At 45.0% G+C, this 16,307-nt stretch overlaps 1 protein-coding gene across 1 annotated transcript in view; it reads left to right on the top strand.

The window, feature by feature from the left end:
- Positions 1–2,455: 2,455 nt before the first annotated feature.
- The window catches only part of otoa (otoancorin), a gene marked incomplete at both ends in the record, with an annotated part of 33,443 nt that continues 19,591 nt past the window's right edge, over positions 2,456–16,307 (top strand). The window contains 7 exons of the mRNA XM_084336663.1: positions 2,456–2,696; positions 5,516–5,634; positions 5,951–6,090; positions 6,427–6,535; positions 7,492–7,701; positions 12,772–12,930; positions 14,246–14,380. Of these exons, the coding sequence (XP_084192789.1) occupies positions 2,456–2,696; positions 5,516–5,634; positions 5,951–6,090; positions 6,427–6,535; positions 7,492–7,701; positions 12,772–12,930; positions 14,246–14,380 (1,113 nt within the window). The remainder of the gene's footprint in view (positions 2,697–5,515; positions 5,635–5,950; positions 6,091–6,426; positions 6,536–7,491; positions 7,702–12,771; positions 12,931–14,245; positions 14,381–16,307) is intronic.

Genomic DNA, 16,307 nt, shown 5'->3' with positions numbered 1-16,307 from the left:
GTACCGTCTCAGTTCATCTGACCTCTATCCTCTATACTCGTATCAACCACCTCTCTAAGGAGGCGACAGTGGCTCAGGAGGTAGAGCGGTCGCCTGGTTATCGGAAGGTTGCTGGTTCGACTCCCACTCCTCAGCAAAGTGTCAAAGTGTCCTTGAGCAAGACACTTAACCCCTAATTGCTCCCGATGAGCAGGTTGGCACCTTGCATGGTCGCCTTTGCTGTCGGTGTGTGAATGTGCGGGTGAATGTGAGGAACAAAATTGTAAAGCGCTTTGGATAACAGCTGGTATATTAATGCACCATTTACCTCTCTAACTCCTCCCCTCAGGACGCCATCTTGCGTTGTTTCAAGTGGGCACACTTGGCCCCACTCGCCTGGGCGTCTCTGAGTAGCGGAGACACGATGGACTCGGAGGACTTGGCAGAACTAGCGTGGGCTTCCAAGCTGTACCTGCAGAACATGCCGCCTTCCAGAATCAACCTCCCGCCCAGGATGCAGCGTGCCCCCATGCGGAAGATGTAAGTGTGTAGTGTATGTGTATGTGTGTGTGTGTTTTCCTTTGATTTATGCTACTATATAAATCCCTCATATTATATCCCTATTCTGTGCATCCCTTGTATAATCCGTATACATCATCTCGTACCTCCTTATAATCTTTATTTTATTGCCTGTATTTATGTCTTTCTACTATTACCCTGCCCATACATGTACCTCCCCTCCCCCCTCCCCCCATGCTGCTATGATGCCTGAGTCTCCCCAAGGGGATCAATAAAGGAATATCTTATCTTATCTTATACTGTAATGTGCCACCGGTCCATGGACTGTTCTCCCCTGCTCTACCTCTCCCCGTCCCTGTATGTGTGTTTCTCATCCCTCTGTCCCTTAGTGTTCTTTCCCTTCTAACTCTTGCTCTCTCGCTCTCTCTCGCTCTCTCTCGCTCTTCTTCATGTTCCCCTGTTAGTCTAGTGTTACTCTTCTTGTCTTGTATTAGGTTAACTGTTTAGTCTTAGTCTTTGTACTGTAGTTACTGTCTGTTATTAGGTTCTCTGTTTAGTGTCTGTAGTCTGCTTGTTTTGTCCCAGTGTCTGGTGTTTGTCCTGCCATCCATGGTTGTAGTTACTTGTGTTGTTTCTTGTAGATCTTTGTCAGTCTGTTTCCCCTCTCAGGTGTCTCCAGTTGTAATCATCCCAGGTGTTTCTTGTTTGTGTATTTGAGTTCCTCGGTTCCTTCCTGTTCTCTATGTCGGTCCATTATCCCTGTTTTATTACATGGCGTTTTAACATTCGCCGAAATGCTTGATTGTGATTGGTCAATATCCCCCGACAGCGGTGAATTATTTTCCGATAACCACCGGTGATTATTGTTTTTCGCAGCTGGAGTAATCAAGCCCCACTGACACACACTGTTTCAGTGCAATTAGACACACCTGCCGGGCTGCCGGCGATAATAATAATCACTTTATTTGGGCTGACAGAGCCACAGAACAACTGCGTCTGCATTATCTCGTCTTGTCGATTTTGTAAAATGAATTAGGTATATTGTTAGTAAGTTATCCATGTAATAAGCGGGATAATGTATAGCTATACTCGGTCATCGTCGCAAAATAATTGACCTTCACTGACGTTTAAAACACCTCGCGGAGGCGGCTCTGTATTTTAAACTCTGTGTCTGTAAATTATTTTGCGACAATGACCTCGTAGCTATACATTATCCCTTACATACTGTCGATGTTGCGCTGTCCTTGTTTCACGTTCCATGTTTCAAGTAAGTGTTCTCTGTGTTAGATGTTTGTGTTTAGAGTTAGTTAATGTGTTTTCCTTTTTTTCCCCTCTTCCAGTTGTTACTGATTTGTTTTTATTGTTTAGTTTATATTTTTCCCTTGTTCTGTTTATTATTCTTGTTAATTAAAAACCCTTGTACTTGCTGCCCGCCTCCACTTGTCTGCTCTTGGGTCCTGTTACACCACTACATTGTGACATATACATACATGTAGCAGGGGTCTTAGGTGATAGTTTTAAGCCTGATTGCACATGCATACAATGCAGGCTTTACCAACGTTGGAGTCTTGCATTTGGAGGAGGGGGGGGGGGGGGGGGGGGGTCCTGGTCATAGTGAATTTAATTAATCATATTTCCCCATTATTTCGACATAAGAAAAACTGCTTTTCGCATAGAAGCCACTGTGAAAGCCGCGCCATGTGCCTGTAAATTGGTGTTTAAACCATAGGGGTCACAGGAATCTTTCAACCTGAATATCAGGTCACCTGTGAAAAAGAACCCTTCATTAATGTACTTTTAGGATGTATGTTATTATATCACATGTTATGTTGTTCAAAATGGTATCACTGCAGATCCCTGGGTAACATGTGCATCAGATACTGTATCTTGGTAAATGCCTCCTCCGCTGCTTTAATATTACCTTCGATGTTGTGACATCATCACTGTGGGCTCCAGGATGGAGATGCTGAGGGAGGTGTTCAGCTCCCTGTCCCAGGACCAGAGGGTGCAGGTCAGACAGTGGGTCCAGGAGTGGGCGACCCAGACCTACTTCAACTGCTCTCTGAGCGGCAGGAAGCCCAAACCCAAACAGAGGATAAACCCACTAAAACCCTTCGGATCCAAACCTGCCCAGAACCAGAGCCCAGGCGGTCCGCAGCAAGACGGGCCTGAAAATAATCCACTGGTCCGACCTCCTGGTGAGACCGAACTCTGACTCAACATCCTTGTTACGGTCTAGGTTGGAAATCAATGAGCACAAAATAAAATCTCTTTTATGTTCTGGTGTGGTGTGAGGTCTCACTGAGGTTAGAGTTCTGGTTAAGGTTAGGTTTATGTTCCAGCTTTGCAGCTCTGTCTAATATGACAACAATAAAAAACTATCTTTGGCCAGTAAGCTGCTCCGATTGGGCCAGACCTCTATGGTTTGAGGATTCTAATGGCAATTGCCTCCAATTAAAGGTGTTGTAAGTGGTATTGTCTGTTAAAATAAGGTATACATTCCGACATCCATCACTGATGTAATAACAATAATAATAAACTTTATTTGTATAGCACCTTTCATACAAGAATTGCAGCTCAAAGTGCTTCACAGCAGTAAAAAAAGACAGGGATAAAATGTGCTTCACCACAGCAGTATTTTAGATGTCTACTCAGTGATGTATTATGACCCAGTGATATTGTATTATATAAGTAACATATATATTGTATTAACACAGTGATATTGTATTATAACACAGTGATATTGTATTATAACAGTGATATTATATTATAACTAGTGGTGGGACTCGATAAAAAAATTTAATCGAATTAATTAGAGACTTTATATTTAATTAATCTAAATTAATCACATTTTAATCGCATATCAATATTTGATGCGAAAAGCTAAATGTTTCAATTAAAATGGATTTTGGTATACGAGTGAATCAATGAATATGAATATACATTATACATACATTTAAGGCAGCAACGTCCTGTATTAGCTACTACACAGACCAAAAGATCAATGCAATTTTTAACAAAGTGCAGAAATTTTAGGAATAATATATATATAGCACAAAGGACCTTTTGTGAACTCAAGCACTTTCGAGATAAAAGTAAAATGCAGTACTTTCAAGTACATTCCAGAACAGTTGACCATTGGAAAAAAAAAACTCTTGATTGATCTCAATTTCTCTTATTTTTTCAGTATTCTGTATGAACAAACCAGACTAAGAAAAGAAGTAATTTGCGATTTATTATACTTTATACTTATAGCACATGCATTAGTCTGGTCTCCTTTGAAAGGTAACATTCTACACAATAAAGAAAAATCATCATGCGATTAAATGCATACATTTTTTACAATACAATTCTTTCTGTAGTTAATTAATCGCAATTAATGCGATAAAGTCCCAGCCCTAATTATAACACAGTGATATTGTATTATAACACAGTGATATTGTATTATAACACAGTGGTATTGTATTATAACAGATATATTATATTATAACACAGTGATATTGTATTATAACAGTTATATTGTATTATAACACAGTGATATTGTAATATAACAGTTATATTGTATTATAACACAGTGATATTGTATTATAACAGTGATATTGTATTATAATAGTGATATTGTATTATAACAGTTATATTGTATTATAACACAGTGATATTGTATTATAACAGTGATATTGTATTATAACACAGTGATATTGTATTATAACAGTGATATTGTATTATAACACAGTGATATTGTATTATAACACAGTGATATTGTATTATGAGTATGACCCAGTGATATTGTATGATGACAGTGATATTGTATTATGACCCAGTGATATTGTATTATAACACAGTGATATTGTATTATAACACAGTGATATTGTATTATGACCCAGTGATATTGTATTATAACACAGTGATATTGTATTATAACACAGTGATATTGTATTATGACCCAGTGATATTGTATCATAACAGGGATATTGTATTATGACCCAGTGATATTGTATTATGACCCAGTGATATTGTATTATAACCAGGGCTTGACGTAAACCTTTTGGTTTTCCAAAGTCACTAGCCACTCAGCATTTTCACTAGCCAAAAATCCCAGCACTCGCGCCCCCACCCAAAAAGTAATAAATATAGGTAATTTCTTCTTCACTAACCCCTGCTGGGGACAGTATCATTGTAATCATACTGCTACACGCCAACTGTACAACTGTGCTTCTGACTGTTGACTCCATTGTTTACTACTGCCTGCGACCAGTGACTCAGCCGCAAAAGGAGCTCCAGTTGGGGCAACGGCTGACTGGGACAAGATGGAGGGTGTAGATGTGGAAGAGTTGTGTTGAACCTAGCAATTACATTGTTGCTCCAAACGCCGTGAACATTATCATTGACACACCTATGCCTTGGCTGTGTTGAACCTAGCAATTATATTATTGCTCCAAACGCTGTGAACATTATCATTGACACACCTATGCAGGGCTTGACGTTAACTTTTTGGCTCACTAGCCACTGTGGCTAGTGGTTTTCCAAAGTCACTAGCCACTCAGCATTTTCACTAGCCCTGGGCAGGTGGGCAGGTGTCAACGTCAAGCCCTGATTATAACACAGTGATATTGTATTATAACACAGTGATATTGTATTATGACCCAGTGATATTGTATCATAACAGTGATATTGGAATATAGTGGATATATATATTGGATATATCAACAATTACATAGTGATGACACTAAACCTTTACATTTTCCTTTTCTTTCCTTTTTAAAAAAATATTATTGAAATATTTCACTTTTCATCCGGCGGTCTATGATGGTTTACAGGCTTGATGTTCCTTATCCTCACTGAGGGTCAAGGTCAGGGGGTGTTCCAATGTAACGTGGGGCTTGAGACATGTGATAACAAGCTATAATTACAAACGAACCTGATTTGACTCCTCCATACTGCATCCTTTTTGCGCTATAGTGATGAGTATTATTGTGGTTTGTGTTTGTGGGTCAAACACTCTCTTCTGGTCTTCCAGGTAGGCTTGGCCGCTGCCCACGCAAAGTCGCGTGGCTGAAGATGGAGATGATGAAGATGATGGGACCCTTCCTCTCGCTCTTAGGTGTGGACGACGTCAAACACATCGCTGAAGGCCAGGTGTGTAGTAACCTGTCTGGCTGTGTGACGTCGCCTTGTTAGTATCGACTGTTACTGTGTGTGTGTGTGTGTGTGTGTGTGTGTGTGTGTGTGTGTGTGTATACTGTGTGTGTGTGTGTGTGTGTGTGTGTGTGTGTGTATACTGTGTGTGTGTGTGTGTGTGTGTGTGTGTGTGTGTGTGTGTGTGTGTATACTGTGTGTGTGTGTATACTGTGTGTGTGTGTGTGTAGAGCTAGTCAAAACAGTTTTAAATAGCAGACGTATTTCATATTGTAGCTCTATAATATTTGTCTGTCACTCTGCTGTCTTCTCCAAGCTATGCCAGTTCTTCCAGTCCCCTGAGTTCAACACCTCCTTCAGGGTGGCCAGGGTGAAACCTTTCCTGGCCAGGAGATTGCTGCGGATCTTAAAAGTGTGCTTAAGGAGCAAGGAAGAGTTCTCGCAGCATGTGGACAGGTGCATTTGCATGTGTGAAGGAAAAAGTGTGTGTGTCGGCCTTAGTGCATTTGTGTATGGTCATTTCAACCATCACCTTCTTGGGTATCTAGCCTGCAAAACAAAATAAGGTTTTTGCGTTTTTGCGTTTGTTTTTTAGATTTGCATTCATTTGAGTGTGGAGAACATAACTCATTTACCATCTGTGTGACGATGTAGAAGTGAGCAGGGGATCGTATCTGATCAGTTACTGTTGCCTGGTATTTACATCACCACAATTTGTCCTACTTAGAATCAGCATACTGATATACTGTACAGCAGGATAAACCCCAGTTTCGTGCCGATTGTCCTCCTCAGGCTCGGCGCGCTGGCCTGTTACTATGACGATGCCCCACCCAGGAGCATGGATCTCATCAAACGCTTACTGTCTCAGCTCGACAACTGCAGCAACTCTAGAGGCAAGAAGGTATCGCTCTCTCCTCTCCTGCTGCTTTCCTCCTCCTCTTCTTTTATAAAGACATGGTTTTAACAAGGAAGGTTCTGCCATTAGTGGACCTTTTGTTTGGACATAATATCCCATGTAGCTTAGCGGTGACAGTGGCTCAGGAGGTAAAGCGGTTAGATTCCCGCTCCTCCCGGGTAGCGTGTCGAAGTGCAAAACACTTAACCCCTCCAACCTGCTCCCAATGTGCCGGTTGGCACCTTGCATGGTTGCCTCCACCGTGTGAACGCTTTGGATAAAAGCGCTATATAAATGCACCATTTACTGTACGGTGCTTTTTTCGGAGCATCCAATAAACACTATTATGTATGTGGGTATTTAGCTGTGCAACTGTGATGAGCAATGTCCATTTGGGAGTGTGATTTACAAGCAATCTCTGGTGTTCACCTCAATAATCAGCTGATCGGAATGCACCGATCCTAATCAACAAGGCCGAAACTCTGTCAAGAGAGCGGTCCGTTTAAGCTGTTCTGCCTCCCAGTGTTCAGCGCATGGCTGCGCTGCTTCCACGCCATGCTGCACTGCTGCACAATGCTGTTCGTTAAAATTGCCATGCTGGCTTTGTGTCCCAATTCTCAGCATCATGTCATGTTGACATGTCATGAGGATGTGGTCGCTAAGGCTCTGATCAGGATGTGCCCAGGGGTTGGGTTATTTGCACTCTCAGCCAAATCTGTTGTGGGCTTGCATGGATAATGCACTAAGAGCATCTATCTATCTATCTATCTATCTATCTATCTATCTATCTATCTATCTATCTATCTATCTATCTATCTATCTATCTATCTGTCTATCTGTCTATCTGTCTCTCTGTCTCTCTGTCTCTCTGTCTCTCTGTCTCTCTCTATCTCTCTATCTCTCTATCTCTCTATCTTCTCTCTCTCTCTTCTCTCTCCCCCTCCCCCTCCCTCTCTCCCCAGCTGAAGAAGCGCCTGGTCAGGACAGTGATGTCACAGGAAGCTGTGCTGCCGGAGGACCTGCATCGCTACATGAGCGAGCTCTCCCCCAGACAGCTCTCCCGGTTCTCTGTCCCGGCGCTCAGAGACGCTCTCAGGGCCCAGGGGCCCGGGGTCCAGTGGCGTCCGGCCAGGGCCAGGAAGCTGGTGCAGAGACTACTGCAGGGGAGAAACGTAAGAGCGTGTGTTGAGTGTTGATCTCATTTGCATACTCACGCTGTGTGATGTCATACGCATGTTTACGTATGTTACATTCACGTTTCATATAAATGTAAGAGCGCCAAATAAATCTTCCTCTTTCCGGCAAGTGAACCGATGTGAGCAGTCATGTGTGTTCTTTATTACCAAAGACAATTAACCTAGCTAGCAAGTATGGCTGCACCACCGCCAACAGCGTGAACGGCTATTCTACACCATTTACATTTACATTTAGTCATTTAGCTGACGCTTTTATCCAAAGCGACTTACATGTTCTGTACGACAAGCCATCAGGAAGGGCACAACTCTATCAGCTGAGCAACAATGTTCATCAAAGTGTTGAGTGCTACAGTGTAGGTTAGTTTATTAGGACAAGTGCATGACAGTACGGTTAGTTAGGGTTAGATTTTTATTTTTATTTTTTTAATTCAGATAATGGTTGAAGAAGTGCGTCTTTAGTCGACGGCGAAAGATTGGACGTGTTTCGGCTGTCCTAACTGGGGTGGGTAGTTCATTCCACCATTGTGGGGCAAGGACTGAGAATAGGCGACTTCTCTTTGATGACCCTCCCGGAGCTTGGATAGGAGTAGGTCTGAGGCGGCCAGAAGATGCAGAGCGTAGGGGTCTTGAGGGTGTGTAGTTAGAGACCATTGACCAGGTAGGCGGGAGCGGTTCCCTTTGCCGCACGGTATGCTAGGTCGAGGGCCTTGAAGCGGATTCGTGCAGCAATGGGGAGCCATTGCAGGTCCCTAAGAAGTGGGGTGACATGGGCCGACTTCGGTAGATCAGGCGGGCTGCTGCGTTCTGAATGAGTTGAAGAGGCTTAGTGGCAGTGGCCGGGAGGCCAGCGAGCAGTGCGTTGCAGTAGTTGAGGCGGGAGATGACTGTTGATTGGACGAGGAGTTGGGTGGCTTCTTTTGTCAGGAAGGGGCAGATCCTTCTGACGTTGCTCAGGAGGAATCGGCAGGTTCTGGTTGTCGCTGCGATGTGAGCAGAGAAGTTCAACTGGTCGTCGAGGACAACACCAAGGTTCTTGGCGGTCGGGGACGCGGTCACAGCTGCATTCTCGACTGTGATGGAAAGGTCGGTCAGGGGGGAGGATTTGGCCGGCAGGTGGAGCAATTCTGTTTTGCTTAGGTTCAGTTTGAGGTGGTTGGTCGTCATCCAGGCGGAGATGTCGGACAGACAGGCCGAGATCCGCTCAGAGATGTGGATATCTGAGGGAGGGAAGGAGAGGAAGAGTTGAGTATCGTCGGCATAACAATGGTAGGAGAAGCCATGAGACGTGATAATGTTACCCAGTGATTTAGTGTAGAAGGAGAAGAGAAGGGGTCCTAAAACTGAGCCCTGGGGGACACCTGTCCGCAGGGGGCGGGTGGCCGACAGGGTCCCTCTCCATGACACTTGGTAGGAGCGGTCATTGAGGTATGATGACAGCATGTCAGCGCAGAGCCAGCCACTCCCATTCCTGCGAGGGCCGCGAGGAGGATCTGGTGGTTGACTGTGTCGAAGGCTGCAGATAGATCTAGGAGAATCAGGACAGAGGAGAGGCCTTTCGTTTTTGCTAAGTGAAGTGCCTCTGTGACCGCAATGAGGGCTGTCTCTGTGGAGTGACCAGTCCTGAAGCCTGACTGATTAGGGTCTAGGAGGTCATTCTGTAAGAGATAAGCAGTAAGTTGGTTGGATACAGCACGTTCAAGTGTTTTAGAAAGGAATGAGAGAAGAGAGACAGGGCGGTAGTTGCCTATGACGGTAGGGTTCAGGGATGTTTTTTTTATGAGGGGCGTGACTCTGGCTTGTTTTAGGGAGGTGGGGACCACCCCCGAGTTGAGTGAGGAGTTGATGGTTGCAGTTAGGAATGGGAGGATGTCTGGTGCTATGGTCTGGAGGAGTGGGGAGGGTAGCCGGTCCAGCTGGCATGTAGTCGGACGGTTCGACGTTACCAGTGTCAGGGTCTCGGCTTCTGTAATGGGAGAGAAAGATGACAGAGTGAAGGATGAGGTTCTCGATTCAGCATTTGGAATGGGTGGGGGTTGGGAGAAGGAGCTGCGGATGTTCTCCACTTTTTCCTCAAAGAAGATCGCAAAGTCTTCGGCAGAGAAAGATGAGGGAGGGGGGGGTGCGGGGGGTGTGAGGAGGGAGGACATGGTAGCATGCAGTTTGCGAAGATTCTTGGCAGAGGCCTCGATCCTATGGTGAAAGAAAGAAGCTTTGGCATTAGTAATGGTTTTGGAGAATGTTAACAAGAGGTTGTGATATGTGTCGATGTCAGCAGTGAGGCGTGACTTTCTATACTTCCTTTCAGCTGCTCTCAGGACCTGTCTTTGTTCTCTCACTGGATCTGTCAGCCATGGACTGGGTGGGGAATGGCGGGCAGGTTTCTCAACGAGGGGACAGAGCTTGTCGAAGGAGGTTGTAAGGGCTGAGAGGAGGGTGGAGGTTGCCATCTCTGTGGAGAGAGCAGAGAAGGTGTCACTCAAAGGTAGAGCGGATAGTATGTCAGAGGAGAGGGTGGAGGGGTATAGGGAGGCCAGGTTGCGTCTGAGTGAGACGGTTTGAGTTGGGGTGAAGACCTTTCGGTTAAGCATGAGAGTTAGTGAGAAGGATATGAAGGAATGGTCAGATACATGTAGAGGAGTTACCATGGTGTTAATGATGCTGGAGTTACGGCAAAATATGAGATCCAAGGAGTTGCCTGCTTTGTGGGTGGGAGGCATGGCAGTGGGAGTCAGGTCAAACGATTGTAGGAGGGAGACTACTATGACTGACTGAGATGAGTCAGGCAGGTTGAAGTCGCCGAATAGAAGGAGAGGGGTACCATCTTCCGGTAAGGAGCTTAGAAGCATGTCCAGCTCATCTGTGAAGTGATCGAGCGGACCTGGGGGGCGGTAGAGTGTAACAATGGTGAGATTGAAAGAATTAGAGACAGATACTGCATGATATTCGAAAGAGGAGAGTGACAGTTCTGGGAGTGGTGTTAAGTTGGTAGCCCATGAAGGAGATGTCATGAGGCCAGTGCCTCCACCCCGTCTGGAAGGTCGAGGTGTGTGAGTGAAGTTATAGTTTGTAGATAATGCTGCAGGTGTTGATGAGTTATTGGGGGTTATCCAGGTCTCAGTTAGAGCCAGGAGCTGCAGATTTTGACTATGGGCGTAGGCAGTAATTAAGTCAGCTTTCTTGACTGCTGATTGACAATTCCATAAGCCTCCCCGTACTGTGACAGGTGTATTAGTGGCTGTAGGAGGGTAGGAGAGATTAGCCGGGTTGCTAGAAAACTGCCGTGGGTGGGTTGAATCTGTTCTGGAGGAGCAGATTGTGGATATAGGTATGAGACACATTGTGGTGTCAAGAGTGGCAGGGAGGAAGTAGAGAAATAGCAGAGTGGGAGGGAAAGGGAGATTTTTTTAGAGTGGAGTAGAGTGGAGATAGGATTATGGTGTACTTAACACTAGGTGGATCCCTGGATTCCATACGGATAACTCCAGGAAAACTCTTCTTTGTCCCTCTTCGTTTCTTGACGCTTCGCTGACGCTAAGCCAGCAAGCCTTTAAATCCCAATCACTAATTAGTGTTGTCTAACACCTGGCCCTTAATGGGTCACTTAAGGAAACAAAATGGCCGCTTTAAACACGCCCCTTAATCAAGTCAGCTGGTCAGGTCAGCAATCAAGTCTCAGTTTAAAGATATTACTAAATTACTTAAAATGTCTTACCCTGATGCAGTGTAAGTTTCTCAGTGAATGTGCTGTCCTTCCACAACAGAATGTAGTACAGAGTGATTCCAGGAGAGGCTGAGGTTCTGCTTTTAAGCAGTGACAGGCCTTTGATAGCACACTCAGTACATAAGTGCTGTCTTTAAGCAGGAAGCAGCCTTTAATGGGTCACTTAAGGAAACAAAATGGCCGCTCTAAACACGCCCCTTAATCAAGTCAGCTGGTCAGGTCAGCAATCAAGTCTCAGTTTAAAGATATTACTAAATTACTTAAAATGTCTTACCCTGATGCAGTGTAAGTTTCTCAGTGAATGTGCTGTCCTTCCACAACAGAATGTAGTACAGAGACCACCGCCCGTTGTGTCTATTGTGTGTGATTATTATCTCAAATGTAAATAAAAAGCAGTGAATTACCTGCCATGGAGCGCTGACATATAATCCCTTAGATTAAGTATATTTGGTGATGATTTTGACGTCAGGGATCCCTAAAGGGGCATTTTCTGTTTTTCAAATAAACCTTTTCTTTTTCCACCTGAAGGGTTCACTAAAATATGTTTCTGACGAGATTTTAGGCGAGTAATAGGCTATGCAATTGCCGGATCGTTTGATTTATATTTGATCTGCAACGCCTAGTATGACAGTTTGATCTGGATTTCATGAACCAGGCATGTCGCTTTGGCCGGATGTCCTTGCATGAAGTTAAAATCAAGTTAACTTCATGCCAATGCAGTCCAGTGAAGCACCCCAAGCTAGTTGGTCCGACCCGTTAGCAGGTGCTGGTTGACTGTGACCAACTCATTAGTAGTGAGTGGCGAGTCACCGTGGCGGCATGGTGGTGTAGTGGTTAACACTGTCGCCTCACAGCAAGAAGGTCCAGGGTTCGATTCCCTCTTGGGGACCAGGTTTCCATGATGCCAGTTACGGGCCTTTCTGTGTGGAGTTTGCATGTTCTCCCCGTGCTCGCAAGGGTCCCCCCCCCCGATAAGAGAAACCCAATGGAAAAACATGCAAAACAACAGATTGCTAACGTTGTCGCGTCCGTGACGTAGACGGGCAGGAGCACTTGGATGGTCCCCGGGCGTGGCTCACGCCACAGCCCTCGTCTGCTCCCGGCTGCCCTTGGGGGGAAGGACGACGGGATGGGTTAAGCGCAGAGGAGTATCGCATCGGCGATCCTACAGACAATGCATGCGTGTGTGTTCCGGTGTGTGTGCCGCTAACATTGAGTGTCGTTGCATGCCAATTAAAGAACTCTGCGACAGGTCCTGCATAAAAAAGTAGTTTACAGGATTATTATTATTATTATTATTGGTATTGTTTGTGTTACTATTACAGATGTCTGGTGATGACCTCATAGACCTGGGACCGGCTCTTAGCGGAGTGTGGACCTCGAGTCTCACGGGGGTCAACCTCCAGATGTTTCTGGGTAGAGAGGTCCTGAGGACCATGACGGAGAGGATGAGCAAGGCACAGAGGAAGGCCCTGCTGGTCGGGGTGAGTCCATGGGGGGGGGGGTAACTGATGTCAATTTGAGGAGTGATTGATTGATTGATTTAAATTTTATTGTACTGTACTTGTGCTATATAATGACAATACATTTTAATCTAATCTAATCTAATCCAGAGGAGGCATCACGGGGTCACCAAAATCAATAAATGTCCCCCATTTGGGGTCATGCCAGTGTAACGGAGGTCAGTGAGTAATATCCACAGTCACGATGAACGTGTGTGTTGTGAAGCGACTGTGGCAGTAAGCGGGCTGCGAGTTAAACTCACTTCCGCATAACAGGGTTAATAGACACATAGATACGGTACCGAGGAGTGAATTCACCTCTTAGTGCAGCGGTCTATGTTGTCGCCCACGGCCTGGGAGACCCGTGTTCGAAACTCCCTCGGGGCATCGACATTTAACACAACGCAGAAGGAGTAACATACGATCAATCACACATGTTCCAAGCTAATTGTATAGCAATCTGGCCATTATTAGCCTACTTTTTGTGATATCTTGTTCACAGACAGCAAACAAACAGACAAACAAACAAACAGCCAAACAAAGGGGGGTGAAAAAACATGTCTTCCTCAGGCGAAGGTAAAAACCAGTCATCTTCTGGGACCATTGAACCATCACCATCTAGGAAACGTGGGGAGTGCAAGAATATTGAACACAAAAGACAATGATTTATCATGTATGTACGGATAAACTTTCTTTGCATTCTTAGATTAGATTAGATTAGATTAGATTCAAATGTATTGTCATTATACAGCACAAGTACAGTACAACAAAACAAATTTGGCATCCAACCAGAATGCAAATGTAACAGTAAAGTGCAATAGTAATGTACAGGTGATTAAACTGGGTACAAAATATACAAATTACTACTGCTGAGTGTAGTGCTAATCAGATGTATGTACAGAGTTGTAGTATTAATATGTACAGTGATACAGGTATGGTATACTAGTAAGTCATATTGGCCAGCAGACATCAAAACGACTATGTGCAGGTAAGTACAGTCATGTGTGGATATATATACAGTGAGAATAAATATATACGGTATATACAGCATTATTGTACATGCTATCATACAGAGCTATGGGTTATATGCAGGTGTATAAGTATATAGAGTGGTTATATGCAGGTATATTCAGTCAAATATGGATATGTGGTAAATGTAAAAATATAAATGTAAATATGCAGTATATACAGCACTGTTGTACATGTTAATTGTCGGTCCAAGTGTGTTTAGATACCAGCGTACCTCTTATCATCCTCCTCATCGAGGTAAACATGAGTTCTCCTTCACCCTGTGTAGCTGAGAGGTGTGAGCGCCTCAGAGTTGGTGCAGAATGCGCCTGACGCCTTGCTCAGGAGTCTTTCCCTGGCCACCCTGGAGAACACCACGCTCTCTCTGGACGACCTGGGGGACAAAAGATGGAGCCGTGCGCAGGTTACTCTCCTCTCGCTTTTCACCCTTGAATCTCAGTGTTGGATGAGGTGGTGGTGGGTACTGTACTGTACTGTACGCCAGCTTGAAATTGCGATATTGTAATGTTGTGGTACATTATTCAATTTAATGTAATAAGCTCATCATTACGCCACTACACCACACCACCTCACTACACCACCTCACTACACCATATTACACCACCTCACTACACCACCTTACTACACCACCTCACTACACCACATTACACCACCTCACTACACCACATTACACCACCTCACTACACCACCTGACTATACCACCTCACTACACCACATTACACCACCTCACTACACCACCTCACTACACCACATTACACCACCTCACTACACCACCTCATTACACCACCTCACTACACCACATTACACCACATTACACCACCTCACTACACCACCTCACTACACCACATTACACCACATCACTACACCACCACATTACACCACCTCACTACACCACCACATTACACCACCACACTACACCACCACACTACACCACCACATTACACCACCTCACTACACCACATTACACCACATCACTACACCACCACATTACACCACCTCACTACACCACCACATTACACCACCACACTACACCACCACACTACACCACCACATTACACCACCTCACTACACCACATTACACCACCTCACTACACCACCTCACTACACCTCATTACACCACCTCACTACACCACCTCACTACACCACATTACACCACCTCACTACACCACATTACACCACCTCCCTACACCACATTACACCACATTACACCACCTCACTACACCACATTACACCACCTCACTACACCACATTACACCACATTACACCACCTCACTACACCACATTACACCACATTACACCACCTCACTACACCACATTACACCACCTCACTACACCTCACTACACCACCTCACTACACCACATTATACCACCTCACTACACCACCTCACTACACCACATTACACCACCTCACTACACCACCTCACTACACTACATTACACCACCTCACTACACCACATTACACCACCTCACTACGCCACATTACACCACCTCACTACACCACCTCACTACACCACATTACACCACATTACACCACCTCACTACACCACATTACACCACCTCACTACACCACATTACACCACATTACACCACCTCACTACACCACATTACACCACATTACACCACCTCACTACACCACATTACACCACCTCACTACACCTCACTACACCACCTCACTACACCACATTACACCACCTCACTACACCACCTCACTACACCACCTCACTACACCACATTACACCACCTCACTACACCACATTACACCACCTCACTACACCACATTACACCACATTACGCCACCTCACTACACCACATTACACCACCTCAATACACCTCACTACACCACATTACACCACCTCACTACACCACATTACACCACCTCACTACACCACATTACACCACCTCACTACACCACCTCACTACACCACATTACACCACATTACACCACCTCACTACACCACATTACACCACCTCACTACACCACCTCACTACACCACATTACACCACATTATACCACCTCACTACACCACATTACACCACCTCACTACACCACATTACACCACCTCACTACACCACATTACACCACCTCACTACACCACATTACACCACCTCACTACACCTCTCTACACCACATTACACCACCTCACTACACCACACTACACCTCACTACACCACATTACACCACCTCACTACACCACATTACACCACCTCACTACACCACCTCACTACACCACATTACACCACCTCAATACACCACATTACACCACCTCACTACACCACCTCACTACACCACACTACACCACCTCACTACACCACATTACACCTCACTACAC

This window comes from Notolepis coatsorum (assembly GCF_963971535.1).
Source record: "Notolepis coatsorum genome assembly, chromosome: 19".
Classification (NCBI taxonomy): Eukaryota; Metazoa; Chordata; class Actinopteri; order Aulopiformes; family Paralepididae; genus Notolepis; species Notolepis coatsorum.
This window is presented reverse-complemented; position numbering and strand designations above follow the sequence as displayed.